The 12,727-nt window shown below is 53.4% G+C and overlaps 1 protein-coding gene across 2 annotated transcripts in view; it reads right to left on the reverse strand.

The window, feature by feature from the left end:
* Window positions 1-11,119: 11,119 nt before the first annotated feature.
* The window catches only part of IGFBP2 (insulin like growth factor binding protein 2), a 28,211-nt gene continuing 26,603 nt past the window's right edge, over window positions 11,120-12,727 (reverse strand). The window contains exon 4 of one of the 2 annotated variants that reach the window (XM_003925726.4): window positions 11,120-11,619. In XM_003925726.4, coding sequence (XP_003925775.2) covers window positions 11,455-11,619 — 165 coding nt within the window. In that variant the 3' untranslated portion in view covers window positions 11,120-11,454. Of the gene's footprint in view, window positions 11,620-11,955; window positions 12,040-12,727 lie in introns of those variants that run through there. The other variant, XM_074399053.1, reaches the window with a different exon arrangement.

Genomic DNA, 12,727 nt, shown 5'->3' on the forward strand with positions numbered 1-12,727 from the left:
CGTTCCTCCCAGCCTGGACCTGACTCCAGAGAGGGGCTCTCTCTTCGCCCACTGTGTCTGGACTCTGAGCGGGCGTCTGCCCCTTGTGTTGGCTTTCTGCCGCCAGCCATGAGGTTGGGGATTAAGGCCTGGTGTGAGTTCACCAGACTGTTCCGGTTTCCGAAGTTCATGCCTGCTCACCCAAACCTGTGAGTCTCTTCTGGGTTCAGGGGGTGCTCCTGGGCAGTTAGTTGGTCACTCCCTGGAGAAGCTGGGCCTTCACGGACACATGGAATTGAGCCTCCCAGGAGATCTGGCTGAGCCCAGGGTGGAGAAACCCTGGGAAGGGAGGGACTGAAGGAAGATGGCGCCTCTTACCTCACAGCAGGGTGTGAGCGAGGGAGGCAGGTTTGGAAAGGTGTGAGCGTCGCAATCTAAGCAGGGGGCTGCTTGACTCCAGACTGGCCTTTGGCCAACTGTCTGCTCACCCAGAGACCATGGACTCCAGGATATGGATGGCTCCGGGTCTAAGTGCTGGTCACGCCCACACCCACACCCACACCCATACCCACAGAAGATCTCTTCCCATCCCCTTTAGACTCGTGCCTCACTCTGGCAGTGGAGAAGACACCTCTGTCTTTCCCACTACTGCCAGGACATAAGGAAGCCCAGCCAGGACTGACGCTCCTTCCTGCAGCCTGCCCTGACCCACCCGGCAAGGCAGAGTGCCTGGGGGGAAGAGACTGGAGCGTTTCTCTGACAGCCAGGCTTAGACAGACAGGCCTGGGGACAGCGGCCCCGCATGGGGAAGAAGGCAGGCGCAGGAGGCCCCGGGAGACCCTTTTCTGATGACACCCCTTCTCTCTCACCCCATCTCCCCACTGCCACCTCTGTGGCCTCCACGGCGCCCCCACAGGGCTGGCCTCCTCGAGGGTGGGCCTTGCCCCCCAGCCAGCTGTTAGCAAGACAGGGCTGCCACAGCAACCGCCAAGCCCCCCTCAAGGTGGGACAGTACCCCGCACCCATCCACTCACCCGAGAGGGCTTCGGTCCAGGGTGGGAACCTGAGAGAAGAGCGCTCTAGGGAGGAGAAACCCCGTAGCGTCAGAGAGGACGCGCCCGGCTTCCAGGAGAGAGGACGCTGGGTTCTGCAGAGTGGAGGAGGACGAGGGACAGGGGTCTCACCAGCCAGCAGCCTGGGCCTTGTACTGTCGGTGTTTTTAAAACCACTAAAGTGCGAGAGTTACGTTGCACTGTTTCTCCACATTTTTTTTCCTCTTGGGCTTTTGTTTCTTTTTTAAAACATTCTTTCCTGGTTTTCTAATGGAGTGTACAGTTCAGCCATTTCACAGACTCTGGCCTCCTCTCTGGAAATCCTTTTGGATGGGGAAAGAAAAGGCAGGGAGGGTCCGAGGAGAAGGGGACCCCAGCCTCCCTGTGCCCGTCCACCCACTCCTCCGGTCCCAGCCGGAGTCTCCCGTCCACCGCCACCGTCACACAGTAGCCCACATGGATAGCACCGTCGTCAGACAAGATTCCTTCAGATTCCGAGTTGCCTACCGGTTGTTCATGTTGCTTTTTTCTTTTCTTTTCTTTTTTTTCTTTTTTTTTTTTTTTTTTTTTTTGGAAGACAGCAATAATCACAGCACATATTAACTGTAGTTCTTTATAGTTTTACATACATACGTACCATAGCTCTGTTCTCTCCTCTTTTTTGTTTTCAACTTTAAAAACAAAAATAAATGACGATAATCTTTACTGGTGAAATGGATAGAAAAACAAATCAACAAACAAAACCAGTTTGTGAGGAAAAAAAAAAAAAGCGGGCGTAAAAATGCCTGAATGCGGAAGAGCTCTGCTCTGTTTAGCATTTTGTACTTAAGGAAATAAAAACCAAACCAACAAACGATCTCACGTTTTCTTAAAAGGTGAAGACTGCTGTATACTATTTATTCAACTTCTAATTTATGTTACTCCTTGACCTTTGACTTTTGCCATGACAAAGCATTTATTTAATAAAGTTATGCATTCAGTTAGCCTGCGTCGGCTTCCTCCCAGGGCTCAGGAAGGTAGGCAGGGGGCGAGGCCAGCTCGGAATTCTCCTCGGGCCACAGCGCAGAGGGAGTGAAGTTTCCTAGCGGGGTCAGGGCTCAGCCTCTGCTCTGTCCAGAGAGAACCCCATCCCCCAAGACAAGCCCTCCCACTGCAACTCCAGCAGCCCCTTCCCCTTCTGTTGGAAAGTCACCACAGTCATGGAACCCAAGCAGCCTCCACGACCTCCTCAGGCCTCCCTTTCCTTATGGGTAAAACCTCCTAGAGCTGCTGTGAGGATTCAGCCAGTTAATGTCCCCAAAGCCCGAGAACTGTGAACACCCAGCACGTGTTCTGCTACCGTCCTATTGCGATTATTACACTCTTTGAATCTCAGCCCTTGCTATGAAGTCAAGTGGCCTTCATCCGCCCTCAAGACAAATGGGAAGTTTCTGCTCCTTGAAGAAGAGTTTAAGGAAGGCATTTCTAGAATGTTCCTCCATCCCTCCTCCCACTGCCTTGTAAACTCATAACTCTTAGGATCCTCTGGCCGAGATTAAGTCTCCCCCTGGTTCCTGCCCAACCTCCACCACTGTCTGTGCCCAGTGAACAGGAAACCCCAAGATGGCAGCCCTGATGTCAACCTTTGGGTGCTGAAGAGCACAGTGCTCACACCCTCCCACCTTCTGCCGCTTCACCCTGTTGCTTTCCTCCCTCCTGGGCCCCTCCGTTCCCTACGGCCCCTCCCAGTTCACAGAGCTGCACAGCACACTGTCCCTTAGGCACCCCACTGACTGCACCCCCCGGGCCTCAGGCTTAGCAGCACAGCAGAGAGATGGAGGCGGCCGGCGGCATCCTCACTGTGCCCAGCTCGACGGCTGAGACTGCCAGGAAGACACATGTCCCATCCTGTCCTAGTCAAGGGACAAGTGAACATCCCTGCCTTGCGATGGGCTGACGCCCCCAGGCAAACATCCTTCTGGTGTGGCTCAGCCGCTTCCCTGACACCTGTCAGCACCAGGTCCCTCAAGTTCACATAGTAGTCTATCCAGCCAAAGAGCGCAGCATTCGGATGCACGTCAGCCTTCCCTGCAGACACCCTGCAGTCCCCCGGGAACCCAGGGAGGCTCCTACACAGCTCCCTCGGGCTACCAGGGCCCAGCAGTGGGGGTGAAGGAGGAGGAGGTGGAGGATGCGTTAAGAGGTGCAGAGAGGGACCAGGCACCTTCTCTGCTTTCCTTTCCAGAGGTGCCTCAAGTGAGGGGACAGGAAGAGGAACTACAGGAAGACCTACCCCATGGCATCACCTGCCCCCAGACTGTCTCCTGGCTTTTCGGGGAGACAGCCTCTCACCCTGTCGTACGCATGCACACTGTCTGGAGCAGGTGCAAGCCGAGATCCTTCTCCCCATTGCTCCTCCCTGAAGGCTCATCTCACGCCCCACCCCGTGCATAACGCTAACCCCCTCCACTGTGGATCTCAGCTCCCCTTCCATCTCCTCCCTCCCATATAACCCACATCTGTGAATCCCTGCTCACAGCCCGTGGCCATTGAGGAATCAGGCTCTGGACGGACTACTCCAGCCCTGTCCCCCCACCACCCTGCACCGCCAGTGCTCATGGGACAACCCCTACAGCCCCTTAGCATAGCACCATCTCCGGGGTCCCCACGGTTCAGCAGCCTGGAAGCCCTGTCTCCCACCTCTCCCCAGTGTTTTGCTGCTGGTCCAAGCGCTGCCACACACCATCTGCCTTCCCCTCCATCCTCTTAAGCCACACTCTGAACCCTGGGACCCCCCCACCCCCAGCTTCCATATCTAAAATCTGAAAACCCCACTCTCCCACACCAAACGTAGTCTATTACGGGAGTGAGAAGAATCAGGCAAGAAAGCAGAGACTATTTTGGCCAAGAGAGACAGAGAGCCTTTGCTCGCCCCTGCTTGAATTTTCGATCCATCAGCCCTCTCTGGCTCTGCTGCTTTGCCTAAGGAGACCGGAGCCCACCACTCCACTCCTGGCATCATCTTGGCTGGGGCCCCCCTGCCCTGCAGCTTCGAAGCCCTGTCCGGCAGCGCTGTCCCTCCTGTGCAGTGCTGCTGAGCCCCGCAGGGAAAAGTGCCACTATCGGGTGAGCTGACATCACCCCAGAATCCCCAGGCTCCCAGGGCCCCACATCCTACCTGGGAAATCTATTAGGGGCCCTAATCAAATTATCTCCCCCCGACATTACCCTCATTTCTCCAACGTGCTGTATCACCTTCCCTCACTCCTAGCAAACACCCTGGCCTTCTCCCTATCAGAGAAAACCAAGGCCAGCAGGTGAGACCCTTCTCATCTCCCCATCCCAACCCCTACCACGGTATCCACAAAACCACCCGTCACACTCTTGTTCCCTCCCCTACCAGTCCACCTCTGTTCCCAAGGGACAGCCCCTTCCCCACCTGCTTGTCAACCTGGACCCATCAACCATTCCGTCTCCCTCCGTGTTGGTGACAGAGGAAAGGGGGAGGAGGAAATAGAGGAACTGTGGCCTGCAGACAGAACTGATGGGCCTTGTTCAAGAGTCAACATCAGGGGCCGGGCGCGGGGGCTCACGCCTGTAATCCCAGCACTTTGGGAGGGAGGCCGAGGCGGGTGGATCACGAGGTCAAGAGATCGAGACCATCCCGGTCAACATGGTGAAACCCCGTCTCTACTAAAAATACAAAAATTAGCTGGGCATGGTGGCGTGTGCCTGTAATCCCAGCTACTCGAGAGGCTGAGGCAGGAGAATTGCTTGAACCCAGGAGGCGGAGGTTGCGGTGAGCCAAGATCGCGCCATTGCACTCCAGCCTGGGTAACAAGAGCGAAACTCCGTCTCAAAAAAAAAAAAAAAAAAGAATCAACATCAGGAAGAGAATGAGGGAAAGTCGGGGGATGCCCTCTCCACCCAGTGCCCCTCAAGCAGCTCAAATACAACACGTCCAATGTTGAACTCATCCTGTAAGCTCAGGCACTTGGCCTCTCTTATCATTTTATCTTATGCCTTACAAAGTACAAGTTCAATAACAGCAGCACAATGTGAACTCAGCCTCTTCTCCACTAAGCCATCCCTCTTCCTTCTCTTTCCTTCTTCAACCCCCTCCTCTTCTTCCCCGTTCTTCCTCCTCCTCCTGTTTGCTGTCTCAGAGAATGACAGTGCCTCCACCCAGCTGTCCAAGCGCAACCCCTGGCCTCAGTCCTGACTCTTCATTTACCCCTTACATCCAGTAAGCCACCAACCACTAAGAATCAGCGGCCTCACGGACCACCCTCACCCTCGGCCCTTCTCTCCATCTCCCAGCCCTGGTTCATTCAGATCATGCTCACTTCTCACCCGGATCCTTGCAATTCTGCCTGCAGGGATGTTCCACACACTCCCACTCCACGTCTTGGCTTCTACGCTGGACATCACAGTTGCAGTTGCTTTTTTTTTTTTTAGATGGAGTTTCGCGCTGGAGTGCAGTGGTGTGATCTTGGCTCGCTGCAAACTCCGCCGCCCGGATTCAAATGATTCTCCTGCCTCAGCCTCCCAAATAGCTGGGATTACAGGCACCCGCCCCTGCGTCCAGCTAATTTTTGTATTTTTAGTAGAGACGGGATTTCGCCATGTTAGCCAGGCTGTTCTCAAACTCCTGACCTCAGGTGATCCACCCGCCCTGGCCTCCCAAAGTGCTGGGATTATAAGCGTGAGCCACCACGCCAGGCCAAGTTCACTTTCTAAACACCCATCCAGTCATGCCCATCTTCTGCCTAACTTCCTTCCTTGGTATTTCTTAACTTTTGGTACAGAGTTTGAATTCCTCAGCAAGACACCCCAAGTTGTTCTGATGTGCCCTGGCTTCCTCTTCCTCTGGTTCCTCTTCCACCTGCTTCCAGCCCTCACCACACATATCCCCAGCCATACGCTCATCGTGCAGCTCATGACTTAAAGGTTTTGCAGGCCAGGCATGGTGATGCACTCCCGTAATCCCAGCACTTTAGCTGAGCCCAAGAGTTCAAGACCAGCCTGGGCAACACAGTAAGATCCGTGTCTCTACAAAATAAAAATTAGCCAGGCATAGTGGTGCGTACCTGCAGTCCTAGCCACTCGGGAGGACTGCTTGAGCCCAGGAGCTCAAGGCTGCAGTGAGCTATAATCATGCCACTGCGCTCTAGCCTGGGCAACAGAGTGAGACCCTGTCTCTAGAAATAAATAAATACAGACATAAAAATAAGATAAAGTCGGGCCGGGTGCGGTGGCTCAAGCCTGTAATCCCAGCACTTTGGGAGGCTGAGGCGGGTGGATCACGAGGTCAAGAGATCGAGACCATCCTGGTCAACATGGTGAAAACCCGTCTCTACTAAAAATACAAAAAAATTAGCTGGGCATGGTGGCATGTGCCTGTAATCCCAGCTACTCAGGAGGCTGAGGCAGGAAATTGCCTGAACCCAGGAGGCGGAGGTTGCGGTGAGCCAAGATAGCGCCATTGCACTCCAGCCTGGGTAACAAGAGCGAAACTCCGTCTCAAAAAATAAATAAATAAATAAGATAAAGTCTCTGCGCGTGCTGCCCCCTCTGTCTGAACCCCGCCCCCCGGCACCCACACCCGCACACACATGCATGGGTGACGAACTCACATCCACCCACTCCCCTCCCCAATCTTGGCTTCTTCCTTCCAGCTCTGCCTTCACCCTCTCTGAGACACCTTCCCTGACACCAGACTTAGCTGTTCCTTCTAACTGCCCCACATCCCCTGCTGGAGGGGTACCGCCATCCATGGAGGGCCATCTCTGAGTTTCCTTCCACAAGAATGTCACCCCTTCAGGACAAAGGCTGTAATCTTCTTCATCTTCATCTTCTTCATCTTTATAGCCTGACACCCTAACCCTGATCCTGGGATACAGTGAGAGTTACTTTTTTTTTTTTTTTTAGATGGAGTCTCACTCTATCACCCAGGCTGGAGTGCAGTGGCATGACCTCAGCTCACTACAACCTCCACCTCCTGGGCTCAAGTGATTCTTCTGCCTCAGTCTCCCAAGTAGCTGGGATTACAGGCACCCGCCCCTGCGTCCAGCTAATTTTTGTATTTTTAGTAAAGACGAGGTTTCCTCATGTTGGCCAGGCTGGTCTTGAACTCCTGACCAGCCGTGGCCTCCCAAAGTGCTGGCATCACAGGCGTAAGCCACTGCGCCCAGCTGAGAGCTACATTTAGGCAGCACTTACTCTGTGACAGAAATGATTTTATATTCTCAAAGCTAGTCTTTGAGATAGAAATTATCCCAATATTTAAAGAAGCAGTAAATGAGATTCACAGAGGTTAGAAATATGCAAGAGAGTCCAGATTCTGTTCAAAGGCTACCTTACCTCCACGCTCACACTTTTAGCCACCACATCTTACTAGGTAGCTAGTATTCAAGACACAATGAACATATTCGGGGATGACAGTCAGGACTGTCCAAACCCAGAGGGCACAAGAAGAGGGGTAGCCCAGTGGGCTTAACCCATGCGTTCACACAGGGTGGCGCTTGGTTTAATGTTCCGGTATTACTGTATTGACATTCTTAATCGTTTCTGAATAAGGGACTCCACATTTTTATTTTGCCCTGGGTCCTATAAATAAAGTCAACCAGTCCTCCATAAGAACCACACAGGAAGCAAGTTTCAGGGCAGACTCCCAGGCCCCTCCCCGAGTTTCTAACTCAGAGGTTCTGGGATAGGGCCAATGGTAACAAGGTCTCCAACTGAGTCTTTCTGGCCCACTCCTCTGCAATGCAACAGCCCCAAGTCAAGGCCCAATGTATGCTCAGCTGCAGTTCCGCGTGCTGCCACACGGTGGCAGTATAGACCCTGTTTTTGCTTAACCTTTAAAAATTCTTTCCAGGCGAGGGATGTGCCTGACACATCCTGCTGGGCACAATCCCTGCCCAGCCAGCCATCTTCTCATATGGATGCATTGATGCTTCCTCTCGACGAATGTTTCTAGGTTGCACTGCACAGCAATTCGTGTGGTTCCTGTAGCTACAGCCGCAGCAGAAGTGCTGCTCACCCACTCATCCATAAAAGCCACCTCTTCAGCGGGGCGTGGTGGCCCACGCATCTAATCCCAGCACTCTGGGAGTCCGAGGCAGGCGGATCACCTGAGATCGGGAGTTCAAGACCAGCCTGACCAACATGGAGAAACCCCATCTCTACTGAAAATAACAAAAACATTAGCCGGGCCTGGTGGCACATGCTCGTCATCCCAGCTACTCGGGTGGCTGAGGAAGGAGAATTGCTTGAACCCGGGAGGCAGAGGTTGCAGCGAACCGAGATGACACCATTGTACTCCAGCCTGGGCAACAAGGGCGGAACTCCGTCTCAAAAAAAAAAAAAAAAAAAAAAAAAAGCCACCTCCTTCAGAGGTTTAGGTACAAGAGCACTAAGGGTAATGGAGAGGAAATGGGCAGGGGGGTTGTGGCATCCTCGGAAGCCCTCTGTAAAAGTCCAAAGAATGGAATGGACAACGTGGCAAGCCTGGAGCATGAGGTCTGGCAAACAGCTGACCCAACAAGGGCCCGTAGTAACCCCTCCCGTTTTATACAGTCCTATAGTTTTCAAAGCACCTTCGCATCCAGTCTCACACTGATACCACCCTGTTATTTGAGGCTGATATCATCCCCGATAGACAGATGAGAAAAACAGGCTCAGAGAAGTTGATGGCATAGCCCCAGGCAATGGAAAACGACATGGTGGGAACCGATCCAAGCCCAGGCGTCCTGACTCCAGCATTCTCCCTGCCTTATCCCTGGTCCACAATCACCTTGGAACCTAAGAAAGGAAAAAGACCCTGCCTGAGCTCCACGACAGACCAGTTACATCGGAATGTCTGAAGCTGGCGGCGGTGCAAGTGTCCTGCTCATCCCCTTCAGCGCAAGCCACCAGCTGCACAGTAAATTTCTAAGTGATGAAGAAAACTTGAAATTGTTGGGGAAATGCAGCAATCCAAGTGGCCATGGGCACAATTATAAAGTCGTGGTGACAATACATAGAGAGATTGACCCTGCTACGGGAATGGTTATGAATTTGGCTGATCTCAAAGAATATACGGAGGAGGCAATTATGCAGCCCTTTGATCATAAGAATCTGAATGTGGATGTGCCATACTTTGCGATGCGGTGAGCACGACTGACTGAAATTGTAGCTGTTTATATCTGGGACAGTCTCCAGAAAGTTCTTCCTGTAGGAGTTTTTATAAAGCAAAAGTATATGAAACGGACAATAATATTGTAGTTTATAAAGGAGAATCGCTCTTCGGGGTTAGCATTGTACAAAGCCCAATTTCTTTCTGTGTTTGAAAAAGATCTTGGTCCCTTTGGAATATTAAGAGGTCAGCATGTGATTGTCACACCTCCACGTTGTACTCTGGGGTGCCTATGTATTGAAGTCATTATAAGACCTGTTATAAATTTAAGTCTATTTTTAAATTAAACTTGTAATATATGCTGAAAATCATTTCGAGTCTTTTATTTGAAAATTAAAAATCACTTCATTTTCAAAAACAAACAGAAGGTCTGAAGCTGAGGCACTGGCATCAGGTTTTTGTTTTTTGTTTGCTTTTTCAAGTGCCCCCGTCAAGTCAAATGTTCACCACGGTTGAGAACCACCTGGCTTCCCAGGAGACCAGGCGTGGGCTGCTCCACCCGGGAAGAGCAGCTCCACCCGGGGACAGCAGCTCCGGTGCTAGAGAGGACAGTGGGACGGGCCGGCGGCAACACGCATGCGCCAGATGAAAGACAATCAGACCCCGCACAGGGGCTGCTGACCTTCAGGTCCCAGCTCCATCCAGTGCCCAGAGCCCTCTAGGCCCTCTCCAAAGCATCCCGCCTGCTTCCACCCACGGGCTCAGTGTAACTCAGAGGTGGGTGGCTGTCACAGGCTGGAGTTAGGGGTCCCCAGGCCCAGGGCTGGGGAGTTTGGGCCCTTCTGGGGATCTTTTCCTCATCTGTAAAGTGCAACTAACAAGAGTGCCTGTTTCACGGACGCACAAGGATTCGCGGAAGGAACACACTTCCATTCGGGCAGTGCCACGTGCCGGCTTGGCTGGGTGCAGCCTGGAACACACCCTCTTGGCAGGGCTCCACCTATTCTTGGGGATCTGGTTTTCCTGCGCTCCAAGAAAGCTCATCTCGTGGCATTTCTGAGGGCTGTCTCGCATTCCAGCTCCATCCACTTATGTCACACCTGGTAAAGGCCCCGCCATCCGATGCTCTGCCTCTCCACACTCACCAGACGGAAGGTCTGGAGGGTTGTGGGTTGGGCCAGGACCCTGGGCCACGTGCTGAGGAAGATTGGGGGCAGGGACCGCCGGCCTCAGACGCTGCGCTTTCTCCCCCCATGGCCCATTACAAAGGCAGGGGTCGGGGTGCGTAAACCCACTGGAATTTACTGGGGCTGAGAGGCCAGCAGAACAGAGTGGTGGATGTAGGTGAGCTCCGACGTGGAACTCTGCTCAGGAAACAGGGCAACATTCTCTGGCTCCTTCCACAGTCCCTCAGCCTGCGCTGCTCGACACAGCCCTGTTTCCAGTTGGTATTTGCTGGTCTGGAGACCAAATCACGTAGGCCCCTTAGAGAGCAGCGCCTGAACTCTCAGTGGTGTCTCCTTTGTGAATAAGTCAGTGAACCACAGCATCACTCCCTTTCTTTGGGGGCTGAGCGGAAATGTCTCACCCTCGGCAGGAGGGAGCTTCCTTTATTTCAGAGGCCAGACAACCCCAATTCCAACATTTCCTGTGCCTTATCTCCCACTGAAGTGTCAGCTGGATGTGGGAGGGAGGAAGCTCCTGGTCTCCCCTGACCCCCACCCCGTGACTCATCCCACCCCTGTGGAGGGCCAGGCAGGGGCTGCATGGAGGCAGAAGCCCCGCCTGGGAGTCCTGGGGCCACATTGGAAGGTTTCATCTAGATTCAGGAGGTTCCCATTCCTTCTTATTCCCATTTCATGAACAGGAAACCGAGGCAGGGCCTTTCCCATTTTCCTATGGGCCAGGGGCAAAGCCGGATGCTGGAAGGTAGGCCAGCCTCCTCATCTCTCCCTGGAAGACCCCAAAGACTCAGACAAAAGACACACACTTTACTTTTCCTTCCTTTATTCATAAGCAAAAGAGACATAGGGGTTAAAAAATAAAAATGTCTCTCCCCACTTCCCAAACCTGAACCCCAGCGCCCCCACCATGACTCCCTCCCTCCCCAGGGGGGTGGCGCAGCAACAAGGGGCAGGTGTGGCATCTGTGGCTAGGAAGAGAGAGGGGGGAGGTGCCGAGCTCGGTGCTGGTCTCTTTCCAAGTATAAATGCGCGTGGCAGAACTGGAAAGCCCTCCAGCACCCACCACCCGAGCACTCTCCGTTTTCTGCCGGTGCTTGGAGAGGGGTGGGGGCGGGGGCACCAGGCACCGGCTGGCTGCGGTCTACTGTGCCTGCTGAGTGGGCACCCCGCCAGCCTCCTGCGGCTCATAGTAGAAGCGATGACACTCAGGGTCCCCACGGACGGTGGGGGCGCCCTCGATCCTCTTCCCGGTGTTGGGGTCCACACACCAGCACTCCCCGCGCTGCCCATTCAGAGACATCTGGCACTGGAAAGTGAGGAGAGGAGCGTGGAGGAGCCCGCAGCCGGCAGCTTTCCTCCCTCCCTCCACCTGGAGGCCAAGGAGCAGCCACCCCGTGCAGCTACCCACACACTGCAGGGCGGAGCATCTCAACTTCAAATATGCGCCAGGGAACCTTGATAAAATGCGGATTCCTATTCAGCAGGTCCCTGGACGGCTGGAAATTATGCATGGCTAGCAAGCTCCAACGTGATGCTGATGCTGCCCGCCTATGCCCTGTCTGATAAGCAAGGCCGTTCCGGATCCTCGAAGATGAAAAGACTCAGTTCCCCGGCCTCAAGGAGGCCCCACCCAGTGTGGGCGGGTGGTGACCCAGCATACTGAAGCTTAGTCATAGTGTAAGGTGAAAAACCTCATGCTGCAATCAGACTCAGTATGTGCCAGGCACTGTGTGAGCAAAAGACACCGCTTGTTCAGTTTCTAACAAATGCAGCCATTTAATCCTCACAGCCACTTTGTGAATTAGATGCCATTATTATCCCTGGTTTACAGATGATAAAACTGAAGCACAGATGGGCTAAGCAACTTGCCCAAGGTCACGCAGCTGGTGAGAAGCAGAGCTGGGACCGAAGCCAGGCACTCCCCAGGCATTCCAGCTCAAGGTCTCTGTACTTATGCCCAAGCTAACTATGCCTGCATTAGTACCCAAAGGTGCAGCAGACAGCCTGTTTTCCATGAGAAGTGATCGAGTTTTTCTTCTGAGCTCCAAACTGAGTTAGCCAGCTTACATTTAGAGGGCATGTACACAAATAGCCTTTTTTTGTTTTTTTAAACAGAATGTCACTCTGTCGCCCAGGCTGGAGTGCAGTGGCACGATAGCTCACTGCAATCTCCATCTCCTGGGTTCAAGTGATTCTCCTCCTCCCTCAGCCTCCTGAGTAGCTGAGATTACAGGTGTCTGCCACCACGCCAGGCTAATTTTTTGTATTTTTAGTAGAGACAGGGCTACACCATGTTGGCCAGGCTGGTCTCAAACTCCTGACTGTGATCAGCCCTCCTCGGCCTCCCAAAGTGCTGGGATCACAGGCGTGAGCCACCACGCCTGGCCCACAAATAGCTTTTAATGCTAAACTCA

This window comes from Saimiri boliviensis, chromosome 5 (assembly GCF_048565385.1).
Source record: "Saimiri boliviensis isolate mSaiBol1 chromosome 5, mSaiBol1.pri, whole genome shotgun sequence".
Classification (NCBI taxonomy): Eukaryota; Metazoa; Chordata; class Mammalia; order Primates; family Cebidae; genus Saimiri; species Saimiri boliviensis.